Below are 20181 nucleotides of genomic sequence, written 5' to 3'. Positions count from 1 at the left end.
CAAATGAATTGCTTGCAGTTGTAAATCAATGTATTATCCAAACCGTCTCCTCAAGGTGAGAAAGTTAACTGACTATAAAAGTCAAGTTTCCACCCTTGCCAAACTAGGCTGGAATTTCTGGACTCGATTATAGCGCAGCCAGTGGCTATTACAAATTCTGTCCCTTCTATGCCTCTCCTATTGACTAATCAGATTCCATCTCTCATATCACTTGCCTTTGCTTCAGAAAAAATGGCAGCGTCCAGTCAAGACGATCTGATCGATAATCAAGATCTATATAGTAACAAAACAGTTCTTACATCACGAAGTACATCAAATTCCATGAGCACCTTGCATGATGTTGACTGGACTATGCATAAACTCCTTAGTCCAGCCAAAATAAAACTCCATGATACCAGCCTAGTTCGGTAAGGGGGGAAACTGGACTTTTATAGTCAGTTACCTCCCTTGCCTGGGGAAGATGTACCCAAACATTAACATCATTAAAGATATATGTCAGGAATTTGTCCTTTTATGACCACTTCAAGTAGGAGAGTTATAATTTGGTTCTTTGGTAACATAGATAAATAAATTCATTCAAATCCTTGAAACCAAAAGAACAGAATTATTAATCTACTCTTGGAGCTCTGAAATCAGCTGGTTACTAACACAACAATTTCAGATCAAGTCTTTATGTTCTTTGTGGTTTACAGTTCTCTCTAGTTGCTACTTGTGCTGCAGTCCCATAAGAATGATATATTCCTCTCACTTGTATATCAAACCATGCCAAATACAAATTACAATTTAAGTAGAAGATATCAGTTCCATTTCCCACTTGTACAAAGGCATATTACATTCAGTGTTCATTTCAGAAACTGGAAAAGTGGGACCCAATGACCCCTACCTTTCAAGGGCCCAGTAATTGAACCAGCCAATAAAAACGTGTCATTGGGATTCGGGAACATATCGCTAAACAAGGTTATGATAAATGATTAATGTATTTTAATCTCTAAAATGTCATATTTTGACAAAGGAAACATAGTGTTGAATATAAGTCAATAGTCGAAGGTACAATCAAAAAAGTATTTTAGTATTGGGACATTATGTTGCACTCTTTGGGCACTGTGACATTTATTTTTTTGTGCCATTAAGGAATTTTGAGTGTTAAAGTCCCCATGGCCTGTGTTCTGAAATGAACAGTGTATTACACACATGTCATAAACACAGTATTTCAGGATGAAAAAAACAAACCAGGTCTACATCTACTCGTGGCGATGTTTGTGAAAATTATTTTCAAGTGCACTAAGTTGATACTTCCCTTTACACATGTAAAAAATTTTTACAAACCTGTAGAGGTTATGAATTCTCTGATGAAATCCTCCTTGGGGCACTTATTGCATTTTCCTTGCTCAAGAAAATCTACATGACATAGTTGTAACCATTTTCCTTAATAAAAAATGTTACCACACAAAAAACTTCGTTTTTGTATGATATACGACCACCCTTACGGGGCCTCACCACCAACGGCGCCTCACGCCAGGGGGAGCAACTCTCACCCAAATCACTTTCCATATGTCAAATGCTGACGGAATGTGGGGAGGTGGGTGGCCGTGCCCCAAGGAGGATTTCATCAGAGAATTCATAACCTCTACAGGTTTGTAAAATTCTCTTTCTGATTAAATCCTCCTTGGGGCACTTATTGCATCAGGACAGACTCCCAAAGATAATCTAGGAAGTGGCATCCGTCAGCAACAGGCGTAAATAAATACATCGTATTTGATTATTCAACAGAATAAAATATTGAGTTCAATAAATGGAACCAACCTTATCGTGAGGCACCACCGTCGAAAGGCGGGGGCTGGAGACAGGGCGTGGTCGACCATATATTATGATAAAGCCTGTTTTCGCGGCTTGTCATAAGTTGAGAATTCGAAACACCTCCCACCCCCACACTTTTTTTGAACAAGTGATATAGGGGCATAGATCACGAGAGACCATAACCAGCGCTGAGCTAGGCCAGAGGGTCCCCGAGGATCGAAGGAGCGCGTGCGCAAAATACGAGTATTATCGAGTAGTAAGGACTGATATTTATCGACCGCAGAAGATAAAATCCGGACCATTACCGAGCAGTATAACCGGAGGACTGTCTAAAATCTCGAATGCTCAATCGGCTAGAGATTAGAACTTTGCCCCGTTCGGAGAACTGACTGACCAAACCGAGTACGCTCGCTTGAGTGTTTGTCGAGTTGGTAAGGTTTGATGAATCGTGCACGGCTGGCTCCAAATAGCCGCGGAGCAGATCTGCTCAATGTGCAGAGCCGCGGCGTACGCTTTTGACGCAGCCACTGCTCTAACCTAATGAGCCTTCAACCTGGTAGGGGGGTCCCTGCCTGTAAGCGTATACGCTGTACAAATGGTTGAAACTATCCACCTCGAGATAGATTGTTTACTCGCAGGTGAGCCAACCTTCCTACCGCCGTAACAGCAAAATAGTTGGTTATCCTTACGGACACCAATATTTCTGCTGATATAGGCCATGAGAGTCGTGCGGACATCCAAGACATGAGCATGTCTTGCAGTGGTCCCCGACGCGGAAGGCTGTGAAAGAGCAGGTAGCTCAATAGGAGCCGTTCACGTGGAAGCGTGTGCGACCCTTTGACAGTAAGAGTCCGGTAGTCGAAAACTGACTCTGTCCCGGTGATATTTATCGACCGCATGGAAGACAGTTATTTCGGGATCGGCTGACATAACACGAATGTCGCCTACCCGTCTGCCGGACGTTACCACCACAAGGAACGCCGTCTCCCAGCTCAACAGCTGAAGAGAGAGAGACCACAGATCCCGAAAGGAAGGACCGGACAGCCAATCGAGAATGATTGACAAGTCCCAAGGGGAACTGATCCGCCGGACTGGCGGTCGGATCCTGTCCACACCTGCTAAAAAGCGCTGCACTAATGGGTGTGCACCCAGAAGTGCCCCGTCGACAGTGACGAAAAGCTGCGATAGCTGTAGAGTAACCCCGGACTGTTGATGCGGCCAGGCCGTCATCTAGTCGCGACTGGAGAAACTCAATCACGGATACGAGATCTGCAGAAAAAAAAAAAAAAAAATCTGCAATCCCTCTATCGACACACCAGGGCGCATAGCAGGCCTATCTATCGTACTGAACGTTTGTCGAATCTCTCCGCGAAGCCAGTATTGTGTCTGCAACTCGTGCAGGAATACCGCTCTTCTGGAGGCGATTCCTGACAGTGGCTAAGCCACCCATTGAATCCTGGGATTCGGGTGGAGGGCCCCGTTCTGGGATAGGAGGTCCGGTCATAAAGGTAATATAACAGGAGGCTGAGACAGAAACCTGAGTATTACATGAAACCCACTCTGCGCCGACTAAAGAGGTGCCAGGAGCACAATTAGTCGCGCAGGCTGAGTGCTTAGCTGAGACAGGACCTTGGAAATCAGAGGTACTGGGGGGAATGCCCACAGAATTCTGTCCGTCCAATCTAGCTGGAAGGCGTCCGGTGCCACCGACCTCGGGTCGTGGACTCGGGAGCAGAACGTTGGTGTCTGGTGATTCATCACAGACGCAAACAGATCCACCTGTAACGGCCTGTATAACAGGGAGAAAATCCCGAATATCCCCGGGTCGAGCCTCCACTCGTGAGGAGCGAGGATCCGGCGAGACAGAGCGTCCGTACGGACGTTGTCCACCCCCGGGAGATAAACAGGTAGCACCCTGATATCGTGAGAGTCGCACTATAGTAGGAACTGCCACGTCTTTCGTCGAAGCGACGGAGACGCCGTTCCCCCCTGCTTCCGGATGTAAGTCATCGCCGTTTGGTTGTCCATCTCTAGACGAACCACTTGGCCACGAAGCAGACCCGGGAAGCGTTGGAACACCAACCTGACCGCTCTCAGTTCTAGCACATTGATATGCAGTTTGATCTCCTGCTGGGACCATAGTCCCGAGGCAGTGTGATCATTCAGAACGCCTCCCCAGCCGGAGAGTGACGCTTCTGTTTGAACTGTGAGAGACGGAACGGGAGTGTCGAGGGGGAGCCCCCGGGACAGATTCCCGACCTCGGTCCACCACTGGAGGTGTGTAATGAGCCAATACGGAGTCTCGAGCACAGTCTCGAGATCTTCCGAGTTCGCCCAAATTCGACAGAGTGCTTGTTGAATGGGACTCATTCTCAAGCGCCCCGCCAGACCAAATCCACTGTCGCCGCCATGTTGTCCAGTAACTGGAGCTATGTACGAGCAGCGTGACTTGCGCTTAAGGGACTTGATATCTTGTGACAGAGATACACGTCCTCTCACCGTGTTGAAATTAGCCACTAGGAAGACTAGATTCTGAGTGGGGCTCAGATCTGACTTCTTGAGACTGACCATCCACCCTAGCGTGATCAGAATATCTATCACTTGTTGTGTAGCTATCTGACTCAGGGATTGCGATAGAGCTCTTAGTAACCAGTCGTCGAGGTACGGATGGCAGAACCGACCTTTTGACCTGGCCACTTGGGCGGGACTCAACATCAGCTTGGTGAACACCCTCGGGGCCGTGAAGATCCCGAATGGTAGAACCCTGAACTGATAACACCTCCCGTCGAAAGAAAACCTCAGGTATTTCTGGAACTCGGGGTGTATTGGTATGTGGAGATAGGCGTACTTAAGTCTATTGACGTTAGCCATTCTCCTGTCTCGACAGGTGAGATCACTGTTTGGTGACTAGGAAACAAGTCGAGTAGAAGCCCTCGCTTTCCTGTCCCTCGGGACCCGGTTCGATCGCAGCTTTCATAAGTGCGTCGACCTCGGCACGGAGGAATTCCGCCTTCTCTCGGGTAGCAGGCACCGGAGTGTGCTTTATCCCGGAGAAGGGGAGGGGCGGATGATGTTTCCACCGAGGCAAATGGCCATCCCTTAAAATGGACGGGGTCCGGGGATTGTGATGTAACTGTCTCCGATTCCTTCAGGAATAGAGTCAGTCGGCCGCCTACGGGGACATCCGGCTGGAGGCAGTGAACCCCGGCTGTCGGCAGTTCGATAACTTGCGACTGTGGGTTCACCCGGGGCTCTTCGGGCGCTAATGGGAACCCATCGTTCCCAGCCCCGCGAATAAGCTGTTGGTCTCGACCAGCTGCCTTGCCCCGGCCCGTGCCTCTCTTGCTCCTCCCGGCGCCCTTATACCTGAAGGAAGCGGCGGCTTCCAAGCAGGTGTGGACGTCTGACCCGTGCGTTAGCGTAGGGGGGGACAATTGGAGAGGCCCGCTTACGCGGTTTTAACGCTTGGTACCTCCAACATGGCCTCATGAGTCTTTGATGGAAGTATACCATTGAGCGGCCTCTCGGACCACCTGCTGAGCCCCAGGGAAGAGGGTGGCACCCTCTTATACGGCAAAGCAAGTAAGTCTTGGCATGTGTAAGTCGAGTATTTAGATACCGACATCCACCGCCTGCGCATGCCCATAACAGCGCACATCATCTGCGAGGCACAGCTACGAATAGCGTCCCGCGTAAGATAACTGAACTTCCGTTAGTTGCGCGGCCAACTCCGAAGAGTCGACCGGCCCCTCTCCCGCTAACTCCCTCTGTACAGCCGACAGATACGCGGAGTGTACGGACACACGGAGCTGTTGGCATGCATTATGATATTGCTCCTCGAAGCATATGTAAGCAGCCTTCAACTCCGCACCGCACGCGGGAAAGGGGGGGCAACAGCCGGCCCTGCTTGACCTTAGTCAAGTTGGGTGTCTCCGACTCTGGCATGGGCGCAGCCACCTGAGGCAGTACCTGGACAATCCTGTCCCGCACGTGCCTCTGCACCCGGCCCGATGCCGAGTCCCGGTGCCGAGTCCCGGTGCCGAGGTGCCGGAGGTTCAAGGGAACCCACCTGGCACCGGGCTAGGTATCCACTAGTGGAAGCCTCGGCCTCGGAAGAGGCGTCTGGCTCCGCTAGGGAAAGTTGTGCGTCGGTAGTGCACGGGCCGAGCCGGCGCCCGCCACCACTACGCTGGGGATCGACCGCGAGCCAGAGCCGAAGCTCGGTCTCGGATCGTCCCCGAGACAAAGGGAACCAACCTTGCTCCGGGGCAGGTATCCACTAGTGGAAGCCTCGGCCTCGGAAGAGGCGTCTGGCTCCGCTAGGGAAAATTGTGCGTCGGTGGTGCACGGGCCGGCGCCCGCCACCACTACGCTTGGGAGCGACCTCGAGCCGGAGCCGAAGCTCGGTCTCGGATCGTCCCCGAGACAAAGGGAACCCCCCTGGCTCCGGGCTACGAATCCACTAGTGAAAGCCTCGGCCTCGGAAGAGGCGTCTGGCTCCGCTAGGGAAAATTGTGCGTCGGTAGTGCACGGGCCGGCGCCCGCCACCCCTCCGCTGGGGAGCGACCTCGAGCCGGAGCCGAAGCCCGGTCTCGGATCGTCCCCGAGATCAAGTGGCCTGCCTCGGCCGACGCCGGGCATAACACAGATCTCGAAGCCGCGTCCGGCGCCGACAACGGGGAAGGCTCAGCCCGTAGCTCCTCCGGAGCCGAGACTTCACCTCCTCCATCATCGACGCCATCGGCGACTTAAGTAACGCAGAACAGTCTGCCAAAGACAGTGCAGGAGAGGGTGCAGTGCTTACTACGGGGACCCTCCAGCCTTCTCCCCCGGCCCCCGGAGAGGGAGCGGGGGAGACAATCTCGGCAGCTTTTTTACCCTTTTTAGATGGGGAGGGAGGGGGGGGGGGAAATGTCTTAGTAGATCTGATATCTACCCCCGCCTTTATAGACCTCTTTAAAGTGGAACAAGTCAACTTGTCTCTTTTGGGGGGTAAAGGCAATGTCCTCCGCCAGACATATCAGGCAGCGTTCGTGCCTGTCTTAGAACAACCCGTACACAGTTTGAAGGTCTTTGTAAACAAGACCGTAATTTCTGAGGTGGGCGGGAAGGGTATTAACGTGTATCAGTGCGATATAAAGATCGGAAAAATACGTGCATAAATTGTGAAACTAGAAGCAAAGGCGTAATGTAGAATGCGATTTGTAACGCGATACTAATAGCCAATGTCGTAGTTTAACTATAACACCAAAGGGGCGTGTTACGCGCTAAGATGAAAAAACCCGTAAAAAAGGTAAGTGTAGTTTATAAATTAACACACCACCTTGGGTTTTGTAAAGGAAAAAATTGTAGTCCAATGCTGTATGATATAACAAAACCCCAAGCCGTTTCTTAATGGCCTTGGTGTTACATGTATCAGCCCGTGGGACTACAATATGGACGCCATTACGGCCATTTGAATTCAAAGGTGCCGTGCACGTGGCGTCAATTACAACTCTATAACTTCACAATGCGAGGTATTACGCCTTTGCAATGAAAGAAATGTACCATACATACAGTTTGGTCAGCCATGGTTCTTGTCGAACGATAGATTTCTCTTATTTTGTCTTGTGTGAAAAATCAACACGTCTGTCTCTTACAGATGACATAAGGAAAGTGATTTGGGTGAGAGTTGCTCCCCCTGGCGTGAGGCGCCGTTGGTGGTGAGGCCCCGTAAGGGTGGTCGTATATCATACAAAAACGAAGTTTTTTGTGTGGTAACATTTTTTATTAAGGAAAATGGTTACAACTATGTCATGTAGATTTTCTTGAGCAAGGAAAATGCAATAAGTGCCCCAAGGAGGATTTAATCAGAAAGAGAATAGATAATTATTCAACGTAATGTAAATATTTCTGATTGAAATTATATACATATAATCGTGATAACAGCACTATTATAAAAAAGATGTTTACAAAATTATATTGCACAAAAACTAAACTTAGTCAGTTTTCACTAAATGTCACATGATGTTGTTGGCAGAGATTTGAAATCCTATATGCTTTCTATAACACCAACACCCTTAAGCAGTGACCACCATGTGACAACCATGTGACAACCATGTGACAACCCGATATGTGCTGAAGTCAGATAAACCTGACATGTGGCATATCTCACCATCAATACCTTCCATAGTTCTGCTTCCTCCTTTGTAGCAGTGGTGGTTAAACAAGTGCTACATGTCAATCAGGGATTTCAAACACAAAGTCTGACATTCAGACAGAATAGTAAACAGGGTATTAAACCTTATCATACTTCAGAGTATTACAAACAAATATGAAAATCACCAAGAATTATCAAACTGTCTTTGATATAAATCATTCTTAATCATTGCTAATACATTGCACTCTGACAAATCTGCCCACTCCATAATCCATGGATTTATCTAATAGGGCTGGGACGGGTAACTCGGGTACCCGGGTCAGGGGGGTACTGGTAGGACTACCCGGACCCGTGGTTAGTCACGTGATATATTGTTTCATGACAAAAAAATCACTACATAACTAAATGGTTACACGATAATTTTAAGTCTCTAATGTTTCTTCATGAAAATGAACACGTTCCTTCGAACTTAAATATGTTTGAACAAAGCTAAAACTTTAGTCAACTTCAGTGTATGCATGACCACATCGTTTTATACGTGTATCTGAAAACAGTCTGCCAGGGCTACTGTCAAACTATTCCCAATTGGACATTTTGTACCTATCTCTTGACACCAACAGCGGGTACTCGGGTAGGGTCGGGTAATTGGGGGTAGTAAATTTCGACTCATCCCAGCCCTATTATCTAAGATTCCAAACTAAGATCCTTGGAAGGCAAATTGGGTAACAATATTATTTTAGTTAAAAATTGGGATTTTTAAAAAAAGATCTTACTTTCTTAATTTCAGAGGTATTTTAACATTGCATTTAATGTACTAATGTAATATTGAGCCTGTTCCTCATTATATTGGTCCTGTTATCAGAGAAATACCAGTCAATTAAGCTAACACTTCAGTTAAAGAGTATTTAAATACATGGGAATAATTTCGGAATAATTGACATTTGCTTCATATTTGTGACCACATATCTGTCTCTGATCAAATCTAGACAAATCTATGTAATGTCATTCCCTATACGCCAGTCATAAACTGTAAATACAAAAGGTTTTCAGTACTTCCTTTCATTGATAAGATCTTATGCTTTTATGTCAATCGAACCAACTGGTCAGCAGATTGCCAAGAAAATATTAAAAAAGCAACAGCCATTTTTTTCTGATAATTATTTATGAAACTGAATACACTATTCATGCTAAATGCCATGATTTTCTAATTTTGGGTAAGTTATAAGATCTATTACTTCGAAAGAAAATATTTGTGAGCAGAGCAAGCATAAAATGTTTAAGTCCAAAAGATTTCAGCGCTTTGAATCCCACATAAAACATTTTTTCAACCAATCACATTGCTGTTAACCACCATGTGTTCTCATTCCACTATTTTAATTCCCAGATTTCCCAGGATATTCAATAAGTAATGAAAACATACCTCAAAACTTACGTTTTCACTAATGCACATTATAATTAAACTTGATCCGATGATAATTATGCATCAGAACAATTGAATGAACTGATAACGTAACGGCTGCTGTTTGTAAACTTCCTGTCTGTAATGTCATGTGACTGATCAGGCTGTGCATCTATTTTTAACTTGGCTGTAATGGAGAACCTTGAAAACATGTGACAGTAACAAGATGGCGCCTGACTGACTTTTCTCAATCGGTGAGGCATTATCATTATAAAATTAACAAGACATGGTCATTTGACCATCCAAGTGTTAAGAGAAATTAATGTTTTCAAAGATGAGACTTAATTTTAGTGTATTGGGATTGTTATTAAATACATAATCAGAAATACTTCTTTGAAGCTCGAAGACCCATAACACAAGATACAGTAAACTACGGTTATAACGAACTCAAAGGGACTACTAATTTTAGTTCGTTATAACCGTAGTTCGTTATAAGTACATATACAGCATGACTACAGCAAGTAGTCGGGACCAAAAAGTAAGTTTGTTATATCTGTCAGTTCGTTATAACCGTAGTTTACTGTATATGAAAACACATATCTGGTTTGAAAATGAAATCTGCAGAATGATGTATAATTAGAACAGTTACAAATTATACTTGTAACAATATGACCACAATGACAGTGAGTGACAGATCAACTCCTTACCTTGAACTTCTGAATGTCCATATGAACCGGCCGGCCCAGTTTAGCTTTCACCATGACTCGGTGCTTAAAGATCAGACTGAAAACACAATCATTTTTCTGTTAATAGCTAGATGATAGATTGAACTTGTAGCAGCATGACTACCCAATGTGTATAATTTTGCCCTCTTAAATGAAACTATCAAAAAGCCAATTGGAACTTAAAATAAATCTGAAAACAGAAAATAAATGAAGTCGTTGAAATGCAGCTAGAATGAGGAAGAACACCCAGGCATGTAGGGGCAAAGACAGCTGTAACACGTTACAGTCAACAAAGTTCATATCCTTAACTTGTCATCAAGTTTGGTAAATACTACAAAATGCTAATAATTGTCAAAACTTTTCATATGTATTGGGAAAAATATTGGGACATTTCATATTGTAATACATCAATAATACAATAATTCAAAACGCATTACAGATAACTCATTCAGATACCATAATGTATTATTGCACTCTGAAATGCAATTCTTTCAAGTAACACACTTCTCTCTTCTTTTAATACTTGATATGAATCAAAAACGTATGATAACTCACAGTCTGTGTTTAGTCCTTGGCATATCATTGACAGCCTGGTCCATAGACTGCAGAGCCATCTCCCATTCTCCCTTAAAAAACACAATGTCAAAGTATTGACAGACGTAAGTAGAGTGAGTGAGTTTGGTTTAACAGTATTTCACCACTTGGGTGAAACCTACATAGACACCGAGAAATATCTTCAAGGAGAATCTAAGGTTCAAATCCATGATTGTTGGTTCTGTCAGGTCTAAGGGATGCTACTCTGCACAGCAAATTGCTGTGCCTTTGATGACAGGGTCACCTGAACTGTGACTACAGACATGGCATCTTAAACAATCAAAGTTCATTCATTCTGATGATTAGCTAAGGCATTTAAGTCTTTGACAGGCGTTTAGAAGTAACACACATAAGGAAGAGAATTTATGAATGTCAACTTCTCTATTATGAGAAACAAAACGTTTCGTCAGGTGAAATGGTAATAAAGAAGTTGACATCCATAAGTTCTCTTTTTTATCTATAGCATTTGTTTAAATTTTCTATTCAGGGCAGGTTTGTGATTCATGTTACACTGCAAACAGTGAACTATCATCTCATACTATACCGTATTCGACGTAATAAGCGCCCCGCTCTAATAAGCGCCCATGGCGATGTTTGCTAATATATTGGCTAGTGAACAATCCTAATTAGCACCCCTTCCGATTGATCTATGTACACAAGACATATTTATTCGCGTATATATGCACTTGTGTGTTATATGCACCCTTAATTATGGGCAATTAAATTCTGGAAAAATATATCAGTCATATATAAACATTTCAGGCTGTCAGCATAAACCACGACATTTACGATCTTTCACCAAAATAATATTCTAATAAGAGCCCACTTTTTCTAATTTTGAGAGCGCCCTGGGCGCTTTTTACATCGAATAGGGTAATTATGCCTGGAACAGACAATAATGTGGTTGATAATGTGAGCATCTACCAAAGATGTCACGGCACATGTATAAGGGCAGAAACAAATTTGATTTAAACATATTTTATTTAGATTGAAATGGATTGGGAACAAGTTATCCAACTTAGGAAATAAGTGAATGTGGTTATACTTTTTTCAGTCATAATCACAGTGGCCTGTTAATAAAATAAGGACCAGATAAACCATGGAGTGGTAAATAGCATGAGCAACGCTGCACATGACGGGTTACGAAACACAAACAGCCAATCACACATTGGTCCTTACTTAACACCTGATCCCTAATTTAGTCATCCCTAAGGTACTGGTCATATATCATTTTATGTAACATATTTCCCTGGCCCCAACTCCCCAAATACATGTAACATTTTTTTATCACTCCTCCTTTGCTGTGTCAATTTTTCATTCACGATCCGAACAATTAATCTCACCGGCCCCCTCCTCACCAGTCCCTTACAATAATCACAGGATACTTGGAAGTTGGATCTAAACCCAGAATCTCCACAGAAGCAAAATCAGCAAGGTCATTGCCAAAACTTGGTCAAAAGATGTGATGACCAATCTTCATCACTCACCATATCTGTGTACGACTGGAACAGAACTCCATACAGGGCTGCTCTCAAAGTCAAGTCCTCTTCTGGGTTGCCGATCATTCCTGCTTTCTTGTCCTTGGTGTCCTTGGTGTCCTTGGTGTCCTTGACATCCTTGTTGTCCTTGACCTCTTGGTCCTTGACCTCCACTTCTTTCTGTTCTTGAACTTCACCCTTACCATCAATCTTATCCTAATATTAAAAAGTTCAACTTCAATCTTTCTGAACATTATGAACCAACTGCAGTTATCATAGAAAGAAACACGAAATTAATCTGAAGCAAAGTGAATTCCAGAATTCATCAAGGATGTCCGCTGGACTGTGAGAAGAGTATTTCATATTTTCTAAGATAGGAATTTCTGAAATCTTTATCCAACTGTCCAAAGAATGAAGGTGGTTAGTGCACATTTTATTGAGTGCAAGCCTCACTTGTGAGCTACCATGTGAAATTCACACTTTACTATGGAGGCATTTAGGGAAATCACTCACAGTCTTAACAGTTTTACATAAAAGTATAATTAATACTAATTATAACATTTAACTTTTTAAAATATTTTAACATGTTGGTAATATGTTAATCTATCAAAAAAAAACATCATAAATTCTCTGTCAATGTGAACATTTTTTATCAAATGGGCAAAACATGGTCATTTTTGTATTTCCTAAATTTCTAACTTGCAGCGACATTCCATTGATGACATCATTCAGTGCTACGACATAACGCAACATGGTACCTAATGCATTGACATCATAGTCTAAAGAACATTGGAGCCCCACTCTCATTTACTTTTGTTGAGCAATATGCGACCTGACAAAAAATGGGACCTGATTCATTTTTCTATCTTATATAATGCCGTATATTTGATGACTTCAGTTTTAGTCGATGAGTCTTCATTTAATTGCTTCATAACGGTGACAGATTGACTTAAAATATGTTGTTGGAAGACTCCCGAGACACAGCAGGTTGCACAAAGACACAAAGCCATACCAGCAGACATGCTTACCGAAATTTGACCTTACCTTACTGTGTCACACCAACAAAATAAATTCAACCGTTACAAATGATATGTTACCTCCTTCTTTTGTGGTTTCTCGGCTGTTGCTGTGATACACTGAAGGATGACCCGGATTGGTTCTTTCAGAAGCTCTCGTTCTATTGGCTGACCAACCAAGGGGAGACAAGCGTTCCAGTAATGTCTCGCTGCAGTCATTACAAGCTCATAGTTGTTGGCATTGCGAGCAAACCTGGGAGAGAAGCAATCTGTTACTGAGCATCAATAGTACATGTAGGACCCAGAGGTGACATACCGATTTAAAGAAGCATGTATATATTTGAGAAAGATATATTTGTACATGTGAGAGAGGTTTATATAATTTACAGAAAGTTCATACTGTACATGGAAAACAAGCAACACTTAAAACCTATATGGGCCAATATACTTACTCCTTCATCAGGTGATGAGCATATGCTCAGGTGACGAAGGAGTAAGTATATACTCCGAAACGTTGTTTTCCTCATAATAAAGAAGTTGACATCTATAAATTCTCTTCCTTATGTGTATCCCTTCTAAAGGCCATTCAAAGACTTGATCATGAGGACAGTATGTACCTTGAACTGTTGAGGAAGGCTTCCATGGCTTCGCGGCGAAGTAGGTTCTTGCCTCCCATGTTCTCTATGAGACTCTGACCCTGAAGACCACTGGCATAACTCAACATCTCCTGCTCAACCATGTACCTGTGGCTGAAAACAAGGATATGTCACTTACAAAAATGTCATAATTCCTTTGATTTTGCATTATCATACATCTTCTCACTAAAGTTTAAAAAAAAGGTGCACCAACTCTTGACGAAGGCCAACACTTTATGATAAGCCATATACCGTATATCACCATCCATAACGTACATTCTTGGTACCTAGAATGAGGAGAGATAAAAGGGGTCCCTAGTATATTTGTTTGTTGTTTAACGCTGCACTCAGTAGTATTTCAGTTAAATAATGGCAGCCTGTAAATAATGAAGTCTGTCACAGGCAATCCAGTGATTGATACTGCTGTGGCAAATGATCCACGCCATTGGGGTATGATGACACGCAATCAATCAAGTCACCAAGCCTGACTACCCAATCCATTTTTGTCGCCTCTTACGACCAGCATAAGTTGCTGGGGTCCTAGTCAAACCTGGAATCCCGACAGGGGACTATGTTTGTAGAGAGGGGTCACGTCCCCTTTTAGGCTGGGTTGTATTATAGATGGTGTTGTGTGGTAGTTCAAATACTGTTTGAGACATGGTCTTGCTATTTTGATAGCAAAAAAAATATTTTGACATACAACACATTTGTACTAAAATTTCAAATACTTTTTATGGGTCAAATTATTGTATTTATGATTTATGCATCCATGTATGAACAACTAAGATTGCGTGACTACAAACACACACACTAAACAGCTTGTTTTTTGGAAGAAAAAGCATGTACATCATACACTATAGAGATATGGAATTACTTTGCTGCGCATTCTTATATACCGGGTATATAACATTTCAATGTACTATAGCAAACAAACATCATGGGACACTGGGGACCTACTCTCCTCCGATACATGTTAGATCCACGTTAGTCTCAACTAACTCCTAAGTAGTTCAAGGAATACTTACGCCTCTAATTTCTTTCCCTTTGGTGCCGTTCCTCCCACAGCAAATTTCAGAGCGTGTTTGCTGCATCTCATGACGAGGTTGTGATGTTTGATGAGGTAAGCCTGGTATGTGAGTCGAGACCAGATCTGCAGCTCTATAAACTTGTCACTCCACTTACAGTCCTCAACCATTTGTACTATCTGTGTAAAAGGATGATGATGATGATAATCCTCAAACATTACGCTGACATATTGTGATATAATCTGTAGTGACCTTTCTTATGAATTGGTAAGTTTCTGGACAAATTTAAAATTCAAACACAGAGTTTGTTTGTTTGATGTTTAACGCCGCAATCAGCAATATTCCAGTTATATGACGGCAGTCTGCAAATAATCGAGTCTGGACCAGACAATCCTATGATTGACATCATGAGCATCGATCCACGCGAATGAGATACGATGACATGCATCAACCAAGTCAGCAAGCCTGACCACCTGATCTCGTTAGTGGCCTCTTACAACGAGCATGGGTTGCTGAAGACCTAAATCTACCCCGGATCTTCATGGGTATCAAACACAGAGAACAATGTAGGATGGGAAACTCAGGTTGTAGACATGCTCTCTATCATGTGCATGAACAAAATTGCATGACATTCTAAGGAAATAGTCAACTTGTCTGGAAGCTTTTGTAAAATCTTAGGTCACCAGAATGTGGGAACATCCCCATTCGGTCATGTGTCATTGTGTTGAGTGGAATACACCAATCAGGACCCCGAAGCAGTGCCCATGACGTTCAACAGAAAGCTCATTCACAAATATCAAGATGTTATGTTTTGACGCAGTTGCTTTTCAATAACATATTCTATATTCAAAGGATGAGTGAAAATTCATTTATGCGTCAGTAATATTCCAGCTACATTATTGTTGACAAACAAGCCACTGTAAAAGAAAACAGTGGATGATATATTAGCAGTGAGCAATGGCTTTGGTGTACCATGCCACACAACAATCACTTGGGACATAGAATAACAGAAAAACATTTTACGTACATCTCCAATGAAAGGTGTCTCCTTGAACTCCAGAATTCCATTCTTAGACAAACACAGCATTTCCGTGGCAACAATAGCCCTGGTCATAGGCCTCTGACCCTCATTGTTGTGCTACAAGCAGGAAAACATGAATACAATAACCATAACCCTAAAGACTAGAACCCTAGAATGAATAGCCACGGCAAATATTGGTGGCATGTGGACCTGTCCACTGTCAGCTCTACAAGATATTTATCATAGTTCATTTCATACCTGACCGCCTCCGTCGTCTTGTGGTAGAGCGTCCGCCCGGAGCAAGCGGAAGGTCCGAGGTTTGATCCCCGGCCGCGTCATACAAAAAGACGTTAAAAGATGGTTCTTGTTGTTACCCTGTCTGGCGCATTAAGGGGCTAAAACAAGGACTGGTCGGCTCGGAGTCAGTATACTGTGTCTGAGTGGGGTATTCATGTTAAACTGCGGCATGGTATCTCAGTGAGCTAGCACTATAAATCGGCATCAGTCCGGACTAGTACAAGCAGCCACACACACACACATACACGTGCATGCACGTCGCTATATAAGTGCAATAATCTTGGACGCGACGTTAAACCCCATTTCACCTCACCTCATTTCATACCTGAAGTGATGTACTGTGAAATGTCATCAGGCTTGTAAACATCCTTATTAAGGAGAGACCTTGTCTGGGCAATATGGCACCTAGCTAGTCTAACCCATGTCCATAGAAACACCATTTTAAACTCTGTCACCTCAGAATTAATGATAATGAATAATATAACACTGCATGAGAAAAATATAACAATAATTACATCATCATCAGTGCCCAGGGTCTTGCTGATCTGTAGCTGCGCCATCTGTTTCGCAAATACCCAGGTCTGGAGAAGTGGCAGACGTACAGAGATCGGCACTACATCCTGGGGGTTGTCTCCCCTGGTCACTTGTATCACATATTCGCACACCTGCACAGAACATCGATAAAACTTAATTTGCCTCACATCAAGGTAACCTTATACAAACTCTCTTTTAATTATTAATATATGCTACACATGTGCTTCAAAATCATCAATATGGTGACGACCAAATGGACCAAAAAAAATTCAAATTACAGTGACAAACCAAGTGACAAATTATGTTCACTTCCTCCAATTGGCCTGTTCACAATGCAACCGATGAACACCGTGCCATAATATTCTTGTGGATATGTTCAATCCCCCAAATGCCATGGGATCTTCATCCAAAATGGAGTACTATCGAAGGAATATATGTGTTCTTTGTGGATCTTGTTTTGTTAAAACAGAATTTCCTGATAAAGGTGGTAAAGAAAAGCTGACATGTGATTGGCTCAAGAACCCATACATCCTTCATTTCGACTGGGTGGTCAGAGCTCAGGCTTCACCTGACCCATGGACCTAAATATTTAGGTCCCTGCCTGATCCAACTTTCTGTATGAATGTACTCAAATCTGAATGGAGAGAGGTGTCACATCAGAGCAAAAGATCTGACTTAGATGGCATTGGCAGATTGTTAAATCCTGTGATTTTAGTCAGTTAATACCACTTTGAACAGTATTCCAATTACCATATTCGACATAATAAGTGCCCAGGGTGCTCTCAAAATAAGAAATAGGTGGCTCTTATTATAATAAAATTTTGGTGAAAAAAAAGAGTCAGAAGATCGTAAATTTCGTGGTTTATGTTGACAGCCTGAAATGATACAAAAGAAAAGTCTGTGCGTATTAGACACGACAGATATATTTTCCAGAATTTAATTGCCCATGATATGGGGTGCATATAATACACGAGTGCATATTATACACGAATAAATAAGTCTTGTGTACATTGATCAATTGGAAGAGGTGCTGATTGGGATTGTTCACTGGCCAATATATTAGCAAATATCGCTGTGGGCACTTATTAGAATGGGGCGCTTATTACGTCGAATACGGTATATATCATGCAGTATCAGCTTAATGTGTTGGAAAGCATGAAGTGATGTAGATCTCTTTCTAATTGGTAATCCACGAGAACAGGTACTGTGCTGACAAACTTAGAAAAATAATTGAGCGAACTGGGATTCGAACTCACGGTCAGAGATTTCTTGCCTGCTGGCCTAATGGATGCAACTCTGTATAGTGAATTGTGACGACTAAGCAGGCTGGACCACCCATGACCCCCATGTATTTTAAAAAACAAAACCACCTTCCTTTACAATGGACAATTTACCTCAATTGCTTTCTTCAGATCTGGCATGGCATCAGGACTGATGGTCACAGTGTAGGGAGTCTTGCTCTTGTTGCCGGTGACTGCACTCTTTCCCTTACTCTTGCTGGGCGACTTATCTCCCGGGGTAGGGGACATGGTCCCTTCGTAACCCTCCCTAGGGGGAGGCTCGGGGATCCAAGGCTTGATGAGGCCAGTGGACAGGGCGTTACAGATGTTCACAAGCATCATGGTTTCTCTGCAACAGACAGATAACACTGATCCAATCTCATCAAAATCAGATCTAAGTTCTCCCTATCACTAAACAAAGATCTGAGGACACCCTGATGATTACGGGTCACGTCAGAACGACCTTTCATCCAACCAATCAGAGCGTCGCTTATCAATCATGAAAGTGACACACGGAATGTGTTTTCAAATCATGCAACCTCGAAATATTAAACAGAGGGTATTCTGAACGACAGTTACAGGTTTTATTATTATATCCATACAATCTAGGCCATCTATAAGCCATTACAGAATGTTCTTTTTATCAGTTTTAAAAATTTTAATCGAGAATACGTCAAAATATGTTTCGAAGTGTAGTCGCCAGTTTGAAACCAGTGTCGTAAAGCTTGAGAAAGCTGTCTTCTGATTGGCTAAAGTCATTTCATTGATCGGTCAAAGTTAGTAAAAGGTCATTCTGACGTGCACCATAATGGGATGTCTTCAGGTCGTTGTTGAGCTATAGCGAAAACTAAGATCTGATTTTAATGAGATTGACACTGATCACAAATGGATTTTTTAACCAATTAATTAGAAATTGGTACCGCGAAGAATGAGTTAGAAATGTGAGGGGGTAATGTGAGGGGGCTGTTTGATAAAGTTCTACACTGAAACATTCATTATCATAATCATAATCATTAGGACCACCTAAGTGATCTAGTGGTAGAGCATCTGTATGGTCAGAGGTTCAATCCCCGGCCATGTCATACCACAAAGACGTTAAAAGATGACACTTGTTGTTACCCTGCCTGGCACTCGGCATTAAGGGCGGCATGGTATTTCAGTGGACTAGCACTATAAAATCAGCATTTGTCCAGACTAGTACAAGCAGCCACAGCCACACACAGCCACACACACACACACACACACACACACACACACACACACACACACACACACACACACACACACACACACACACACACACACACACACACACACACACACAATGTGCATGCACGTCCCTATGTAAGTGCAGTAATCTTGAATGCAATGTTAAACTCCATTTCACCAGCTCATGATCTTTAGGATCAATGTTATTGCTCATTGATTTGAGGATGCCCTTGACATTTGTATAAGGCTCTACAAAGAAGCACTCATTATCATCATCACCATGATCATTGTTACAGCTCATTGAAAAGCAGCCAAATGGCTGATAATCCAGTATCACTCACCCCGCATGTCCCACTGCCTTGAGGCCACTCAGGATGGTGGAGAGAGTGTCGATGACCTCCCTGTGTCTGTCCTGGGTGAACACGTGGTTGTTGTAGTTCCACACATAGGCGGCTCCGCTACACACCAGCCACGGCTCGTCCAGCTCCATGCCCAGGGCGAGGCCACGGAGAAAGGAGTTGGTGGCACACTCCGACAGAGAGTTGATCCAGTCACTGGTACATGGGGGGGGGGGGGGGGGGGAGCAATAGGATTATGGTGGTTATCTGGATTAGCTAAATCTTTCATTGCAGCAAATCTTCTGTGTCCATTTATCAATCATAATTATGGTTATGTATTGTGTGGAAGCTAAATAAAATGACATTTTAAATATTCAGTGCATATTTTTGGGTTGTTTGTTTAACGCCATACTCAGCAATATTCCAGCTATATGAAGGCAGTCTGTAAATAAGCAAGTCTTGACCAAACAATCCATTGATTGATAAATGCAACTGGGATTCAATGACATGCATCAACCAAGTCAGCGAGTCTGACCACCTGATCCCGTTAGTCACCTCTTACGACAAGCATGGGTTACTGAAGACCAATTCTATCCCGGATCTTTACGGGTCTCAGTGCATATTAGTGCACATATGAAACATAAGAAAATGGATAAAGCGCAGGACTAAACAGGAATTAAAAGGTTTAAAAAGT

General features: G+C 43.2%; 1 protein-coding gene across 1 annotated transcript in view; it reads right to left on the bottom strand.

Annotated features, from left to right (window-relative positions):
• Nucleotides 1-20181, bottom strand: part of LOC139452428 (cilia- and flagella-associated protein 46-like) — a 100840-nt gene that overhangs the window by 56437 nt on the left and 24222 nt on the right. Inside the window, exons 19-28 of the mRNA XM_071233901.1 lie at nt 19491-19703; nt 18055-18289; nt 16642-16791; nt 15836-15946; nt 14809-14987; nt 13766-13897; nt 13230-13401; nt 12142-12348; nt 10616-10686; nt 10043-10118 (exon numbers count right to left, since the gene is read on the bottom strand). Coding sequence (XP_071090002.1) covers nt 10043-10118; nt 10616-10686; nt 12142-12348; nt 13230-13401; nt 13766-13897; nt 14809-14987; nt 15836-15946; nt 16642-16791; nt 18055-18289; nt 19491-19703 — 1546 coding nt within the window. The remainder of the gene's footprint in view (nt 1-10042; nt 10119-10615; nt 10687-12141; nt 12349-13229; nt 13402-13765; nt 13898-14808; nt 14988-15835; nt 15947-16641; nt 16792-18054; nt 18290-19490; nt 19704-20181) is intronic.

Source organism: Haliotis cracherodii, unplaced genomic scaffold (genome assembly GCF_022045235.1).
Source record: "Haliotis cracherodii isolate W230 unplaced genomic scaffold, xgHalCrac1.p SCAF_9, whole genome shotgun sequence".
Classification (NCBI taxonomy): Eukaryota; Metazoa; Mollusca; class Gastropoda; order Lepetellida; family Haliotidae; genus Haliotis; species Haliotis cracherodii.
The sequence above is the reverse complement of the archived record's forward strand: the minus strand, read 5'-3'. Positions and strand labels throughout refer to the sequence as shown.